The sequence below is a fragment of the Chrysochloris asiatica genome, unplaced genomic scaffold, assembly GCF_000296735.1.
Source record: "Chrysochloris asiatica unplaced genomic scaffold, ChrAsi1.0 scaffold00261, whole genome shotgun sequence".
NCBI lineage: Eukaryota > Metazoa > Chordata > Mammalia > Afrosoricida > Chrysochloridae > Chrysochloris > Chrysochloris asiatica.
The window spans coordinates 2096647-2104331 of NW_006408779.1; the positions used below are offsets into that span (position 1 = coordinate 2096647).

The window sequence follows — 7685 nt, forward strand, 5'->3', positions numbered from 1 at the left end:
GGGAGGCCCGCGGGCCGCGGCGAGGGAGGGCGCGGCGCGGGATGAATGGGCTGGCTGGCCTTTGTGACCGCGGCGCACGTGGGGCCCGGGGCGGCCATGTGGTCCCCCCGCTCACCAGGACGCCCTTTTTTTTTTGCAGAACCATCGCGATGGCCGCCCAAGGAGAACCCCAAGTGCAGTTCAAAGTAGGTGCTGGCGCGAGGGGCGGGCCGCGGGGGCGGAGGGGCCACCTTTGTCGCCCACTTGGTGGGCACCCACGGGGCCCGGGGCCATGCGCTTCCTCGGACGGCAAACCCCACCGGCCCGCTGTCCTGGGAACAAGGACGCGCTCCGCGGTGGGAGGAAACGCTGGCAAAGTTGTCGCCAGTTGTCACCCCCAGCCGTGCCGCGGAAGAAAGAGGCGGCAACCCGCTGCCGTAAAGACGTGTTCCCGGAAACACTGTGGGCGGCGCTGCCCGCTCAGGAGGGTCACCTGGAATAGGGGGTGGGTTTTTATCTACTCCCCCCCCCCAAGAGAGTGGATTTAATTTCAACGTGAGTGCGATTCTGTAACGTTAGTTACCTAGAAAGGGCACCGCGCGCGTCCTACGGAGTGTCCCCACGTAGGTACCCAGAATAGCCACCCGAGCGGTCGCCCAACTCTATGGTACAGGCTTGTAGGACGTGGAACTCTGTGAGTTGGGTTCCTTAAAAGAACATTGGTGTCCCAACAGCTCGTATTGGTGGGTGATGGCGGTACTGGGAAAACGACATTTGTGAAACGTCATCTGACTGGTGAATTTGAGAAGAAGTATGTAGGTATGTGGGGGGGAGGGGTCTGTGGGGTTTGTGTTTTTTTTAATGAAGGGGTTAATTCATTGGCTAACCTGAAATGTTTGTTTTTCAGCCACCTTGGGAGTCGAGGTCCATCCCCTTGTGTTCCACACTAACAGAGGACCGATTAAATTCAATGTGTGGGACACAGCTGGTCAGGAGAAATTTGGGGGACTTAGAGATGGCTATTATATCCAAGGTAGGTATCTCATTGGTGACTTGAACAGCAGTAGGGTTTGTAATGCCATCTTCAAGGTTATTTCTGTGAATATTTGCTTAATTCTCAATCTACTTGGAGTTATATATAACTTGTAAGTTACACAACACCTGCAGTCTACAGGAGGAACTGGACCATCATTTGGGTGGTGGTGCTGTGCCACGCAGTCCTGCACAGGGTTTCCGAGGCTGTAAATCTTTATGGGAGCAGAAAGCCTCATCTTTCTCCTGTGGAAGAGCTGATAACTTTGGGCTGCTGACCTTGTAACCACTGCGCTACCTGTGCTCCCTCATTTAGGGGGAGGAAGTGATGAAAATGGTCTTGTTTCATTTGATTTCATGTTTTGTCAGACTATGCATTATTTCTGGGTGGGGGACAAACTGACTACACTGCAACTTTTGTATTTGAATACTTACACAGGTATATTGGTGATAATCAAAGACTGCTTTTTCTATTAAAACCACTTGAGCAGAATTGAAAGAATGGAACTAGGATTTCTGTATGAAAACTGTCGTGTTGTTGTTATGTGCTGTCAAGTGGATTCCGACCCATAGCGACCCTATATAGGGTTTCCAAGGAGCAACTGGTGAGCTTGAACCAGCAACCTTGCAGTTCAAACGACTTTGCAGTGTGATGCATTAGCCCACAGCGCCACCCCAGGCCTCCTAAGATCAACTAATTTCTTGATGGATGAATTTTTGCAGAATACTTCCAAAGTCTTTAAGCATTGTTAGGGAAATAGCTGCTCATTGTATCACCAAGGAAAATAAAGGTAGTCGCTTTTCTTGGATCTCACTTTCCTGATGTCCGTTTGTAATGGAAGAGGCTTCTCTAGAATGTTGATTAAATGGTTATGTGATTACCTGGTCTCAAGCAGTTTTTTAAAATATAAAGGTATTTCAAATTCTCATTACAGTGATATCTATATATGTATACAGTTTTTAGAATTGAAAGAGCATTTGAAAAATTTGGCATGCACTGATTGATAATTACCTATTCTTTCAGCCCAGTGTGCCATTATAATGTTTGATGTAACCTCAAGAGTTACTTATAAGAATGTGCCTAACTGGCATAGGGATCTGGTTCGAGTATGTGAAAACATCCCCATTGTCTTGTGTGGTAACAAAGTGGACATTAAGGACAGGAAAGTGAAAGCAAAATCCATCGTCTTCCACCGAAAGAAGAATCTTCAGGTATGTTTGTTAACAATGTACTGAGTTAGCATTCTTAGGAAACATTTGTCTAGGTTGGTGGCACTCATAAATTGTCTTTTTTTCTGTATGGATTGAAAATTCTCTTTTAGCTTCAAATGGCTTTTTTTTTTTTTTTTAATAGTACTATGACATTTCTGCAAAAAGTAACTACAACTTTGAAAAGCCCTTCCTCTGGCTTGCTAGAAAACTCATTGGCGATCCTAATTTGGAGTTTGTTGCAATGCCTGCTCTTGCCCCACCAGAAGTTGTCATGGACCCAGCTTTGGCGGCACAATATGAGCATGATTTAGAGGTATCACCTTAAAATTTCCCTTGTCAGATTTTGCATGTTACTTTACTAATGATTTTAATCCGACGCTTTATGACCTTTTGTTCTCTTTCCTTAGGTTGCTCAGACAACTGCTCTCCCAGACGAGGATGATGATCTGTAAGAGAACGAAGCTGGAGCCCAGCGTCAGAAGTCTAGTTTTATAGGCAACTGTCCTGTGATGTCAGTGGTGCCGCGTGTTTGCCACTTTATTATATAGCTAAGCAGAATATGTGCTAATCTTTGGGATGCTGAAGGAGATGAATGGGCTTCGGAGTGAATGTGGCAATTAAAAATACCTTCATTTTTTGGACCTACATATCTAGCTGTTGGAACGCAGTTGTTTCCTTTTGAGTTTCAAATACACGACTGCTACAGTCACATCACACTATTCAGTGGTGAAATCTTGTTTGTTACTGTCATTCCCATTCCTTACCATTTAGAACCAGAATAAAGTTGTATTTCAAATAACTAAGCAAGTGACCTCATCCCTTGTTGATAGATTATGAAACCACTACTGTGGCAATTTGTAAGGAGCTCTGGGAGCATAATGGTTACGAGTTGGGCTGCTAACCTCAAGGTCTGCAGTGTGAAACTGTTCCATGGGAGAATGATGAGGCTTTCTGCTCCCATAAAAATTTGCAGTTTTGGAAACCCTGTACAGGGTCGCTGTGAGTCGGAACTGTGACTCCACGGCACTTAACAATAACAAGGGAATTCGTGCTAGGTTATTATGTAAAAGCCTTGGTGTTTGTCACGTAATTAGAACCCTTGCGTTATGTAACTACTTTTTTATACAGTTGAATGGAGACATGTGGCAGAGTGTATAGTAGCAAACACACTGTTCTCTGGTCAATGCAGTTGCTTTCTTGTCTTGAGTTGGTGTATGACCTGTTAGTGAAGGTCGTGTATGGTTTGGGTCTATCAGTCAATTTAAGGATTAATAACTCCACAGTGGCATGTAAGCCTCGACACGGTTGCTACACGTCAGAACCCACTTGATGGCACTTAGTGCTTTTATGACAGAGGTAACCCTGTTTTAATCAAAGTTGAACAGATCAAACAAAGCTGAAAGCAGGTGCTTAAGGACTCACATTTGTTAATGAGTCTATTTTGTAGGGGATTTTTCCTTTTGATGTTAAATGTTGGGTGAAAAGTTGATATTTTAGGGGAAAGTTTCATGTTTACCTTCTGTCTTCAAGTACACTGAAACCCTAAAGACGTCTTGAACATTCAGGGTTTAGTTTCAGCAGGACACATAATAGGGTTTACCTCCTCGGGGGCAGTACAAGGGTACATGAAACAGGTTAGAAAGGACGTTCTAGAATGTGAAGTTGAGACTTCCAACCTTTTGTTGTTGCGCTTGAGACCTTTATCTTTGCCTGGTGTGCACGTGGCCCCACCCACACTAGACCTGCGAAAGCAGGAGCTTTAAAGAGCTGTTCCAGTTTGCCCAATTGCCAGCTAGCTCCAGATGATACCTCTCCAGATACTAAAGGAGGTAGGGAAATAACTACTAAAAAACGGAGAGCTTTGAGAGTCCGTGGGAAAATGGATTCTGTTCTCTTACCGTTCGAACGTGAGCTTTGAAGCTCACATGTAAGGAAACAAGTAGAAAGGATGAAGTCACCCAAGAATAGAAGTGGTAGATGTGCTGTGTTCATGACCTGGGAGGGGTGGAAGGCTTCATCCCTTATGAAGCAAGCTGCTGTGTTGAACCTGCTGGTCACAGGAGCTTTGCCAAGTCATGCTAGTTGGTTGCTAGCATGCTAGATGTCTCAGGGCATATTACGGGTCTAGTTAATACAAATGGTTAAAGGCACGATTTGGAGTTTTATTTACTGGGGAAATCCTTGAATTGCTTAGGACGTGACTTTCTGGTCTCAAAAAGCAGATACTGTGGTATATTATAGGTTAAGCTCACTGGTGAGATTGGTTTTGTGCTGTAGAGTCAATTCTGACCTGGAACGACCCTGCATAGGTTATCTGAGGAGCGGCTGATGAGCTTGAACTGCTAACCTTGCGATTCAGACCGACTTTGCAGTCCAGTGCTTTAATCCAGTGCCACACCGTGTTCTTGAGCACATTTATTTTTAATTTGTGTTGTATATGTCTTTACAGAAATCCCAAAGGAGCCATTTCTTTGGTCAGTACTGTGTTCGGTTCCTTCTGTAGTCTCAGGCGGGAATGCACGGCCTGTTGCAGTATAGGCACTAAGCGGTCCTGCTTATCAAGCTGAAGTGTCTAGAGGAAAGACTGTTGTGATGTGCCGTAGAGTCGGTTCCGACTCATAGCGACACTGTACAGGGTTTCCAAGGATGTAAATCTTGACGGGAGCAGAAAGCCTCATCTTTCTCGTGCAGAACAGCTGATAGTTTCAAACTCCTGACCTTGTGGCTTCGTAACCACCACGCTACCAGAGCTCCTTAGAGGAAAGACTAGATTTCCAAAACTGCATGAAACTTTCAGAAGATTGAATGACTGATAGACACCTGAAATAACTGGCTGCTTTTATTTTTAAAAAATGCATCATAGTGGTCAGATAGATCTAGGGCATCACTTAGTCCAGTGAGATGCCATAGAGCATGAGCGTTCCACCTCAAGGTTGGTTTACACTATGAAGTTGGCGGTTCAAATCCATCAGCTGCTCGTGTGAAGAAGCCCTGTGCAGAGTTGCTGTGAGTCAGAACTGGCTTAAAACAACAGGGCACCTCACACCATGACTGGATATTCTTATCTGAGTAACACCCAGCACCTCCCCAAGCTTTGTGTTGAGCCACAGAGGTAAAGTGTACCTGACCTCTTGAGTAAGGGTGGAGAGTCATAAGTAGACAGCAGATCGTTCACATGTACCATTCCTTCCTGGGCCTTGTGAGGGGCTCTGGGGCACCATATTTCATCTTCAAACCCTCTCATTGCATATCAACCGTGCAGGGTAAACCCTTCCACTAAATGTCCTTTAGGTCATGTGATTGAATCGGTTCCGACTCAGCGACCCTGTATAGGGTGTCAGGCTCTAGGTCTGTCTACCGCAGAGTGGCTGATAGATTCAAACTGCTAAAACAGCTGACCTTGTTAGCAGGCCAACTTGTAAATCAGGGCTCCTCAGGACCCGGCCTTTAATCCAACTCGGTCTAATTTCTCGGGTGACATCACTAGGTCTACTCTCAGAAGCCTAGTCAAGATGGCAATTTCGTCAACTGAGTGTTTTATTAGTTTCATTGTCAAAGAGCATGAATTGTGTTTGTTTTGGGCCATCACTTGTTCCTGATGTTGATGAGGTTTCCAGTGGTAACCCTGAAGAGACTACCATTGTGGGTTAAAGATGGAACTAGGAGGTGATGAGGGTCAGGGAGGATGCTGTTGCACTCTGAAGGTCTTCTGGCACGTCATAGGCAGGCTGCCGTTTCTCTCCTGGAGTTGGTCATTTACGTTACCTTCTGTCTGAATCCAAGCTTGTGTTCTTATGGGAACAAGATGGAGAAAGGATGAACTATATGTCTGGTTCAGTGATCCTGCTGAGGCTTTTGAAAAACCCAAAACCCTTAAATTTGTCATGAGGAGTGGCTGGTGGGCTTGAACCATGGACCTTGTGGTTCACAGTCCAGTGCTTACCATGTGGAGCCACTGTGTTCCTCACTTAAGTGCCATCACTCAGGACCCTGTGCAGGGTTTCCAAAGAGCAGCTGGTAGGTTTGCACCAAGCTTGCGGTCCAGTGGGTCCAACAGGGCCACACTAGGGTGCGGTTGTTAGTGTCATCAAGTTGGTTCCGACTCAGATTGTACAGGGTTTCTGAGGAGGAGTTGATGAGTTTGCCACCGACCTCGTGATTGAGTGCTTACCCTACAGAGCAACACTGGGACTCTTAAACAATAGTAAAAGTTTGCCTTCAGCTTGGGATCTGGTATCAGATACATGGCAACGTTTGGTTCTGTTGTACATGGAGTCGTCATGAGTAGGAACCAGCTGGATGACAACAATACTGACCGGAAAGCCTTGAGTTGAGCCTTACATGCCAGTGCATACTAGGCAGTTGTTTTCTAGATGTAATTTGCTGTCAGAGTTCATTACAGCGCCACTGGTGGTAGTAGGTGTGTCATGCCTTGGAGTCAGCCACAGAAGGGGAAGAGGAACTTGGAATTGGTTGTCAATCGCCTGCCTTTAAAAAGCAACCACAAACCATTCTGTGTGTTGTCCTTTGATGACGTGACTTGATGTAGGCAGACCATTTGTTGTGTCTGGCTGTGTTAAATCCTGGGGGATGGAATTAGCTCATCTAGGAATCAACTCAGCTCATGAGGCTTCACCTTCCAGGTGGATGATCAGGTGATAGACATGAAGTTGGGGCCTGTGAGTAATAAAAGCATCCAGTGCCCGGGACACATGGCAGTCATCAGCTGGAGTAGTGAGGCCAAGGAGGCAGGCTGGGAAGTGTAGGGTAGGGCAGAGAAGAAGGGAGCAGAGGCCTAGGCCCTAAAGCAGAGATGGTGAGTGGAGAAGTAACAAGGTAAAGGTGCGTACATGGCCTTTGTCGTCTTGTAATTGAAAGCTAATTCACCAGTTTGGGGCACAATAGGAAGTCACTGAATTCTCAGCATTTTAAAAGGTGGTTTTGGTGGTGGTATAGGAGCCCTGGCGGTATAGTGGGGTAAGAGTTGGGGTGCTAACGAAAGGATGGGAGTTCAAACCCACCCACTGATCCACGGGAGAAAGACACGGCAGTCTGCTGCTGTAAGACGGCTTTGGAAACCATGTGGGTCAGTTCTGGTCAGCTCTGTAGGGTCACTGAGACCAATTCCTCATGACTGACAGTGGGATTTGGGGGGTGGCAGGTTGACTACCTTGAGAGACAAGATTGGGGAGGGGTGTTCAGAGAGCAGTTACCATTTAACCTTGCCTACTCAAATTCATTCTCACAGCAGTATTCCACAAAAGGGCTCACCACACCTCAAGGAGCACCCACTATTGAGTTCCCCACGTGCTATTTCTCACATGACGTGGGTAGCATTTAATGAGGAAAGGTCCTTTCCAGACCTTGCCTTGTCTGGGAAGGATCTGAACTGTGTGCCTTATTAAAACTACTCATCAGAAACAGCACCAGTTCATAGAACAAACCTGTTAGACATCATGGCC

At 46.1% G+C, this 7685-nt stretch overlaps 1 protein-coding gene across 1 annotated transcript in view; it reads left to right on the forward strand.

The window, feature by feature from the left end:
• Nucleotides 1-3026, forward strand: part of RAN (RAN, member RAS oncogene family) — a 14869-nt gene extending 11843 nt beyond the window's left edge. The window contains exons 2-7 of the mRNA XM_006874062.1: nt 140-185; nt 714-798; nt 887-1012; nt 2036-2223; nt 2366-2536; nt 2631-3026. Coding sequence (XP_006874124.1) covers nt 150-185; nt 714-798; nt 887-1012; nt 2036-2223; nt 2366-2536; nt 2631-2675 — 651 coding nt within the window. The 5' untranslated portion in view covers nt 140-149 and the 3' untranslated portion in view covers nt 2676-3026. The remainder of the gene's footprint in view (nt 1-139; nt 186-713; nt 799-886; nt 1013-2035; nt 2224-2365; nt 2537-2630) is intronic.
• The last annotated feature ends 4659 nt before the right edge of the window (nt 3027-7685 follow it).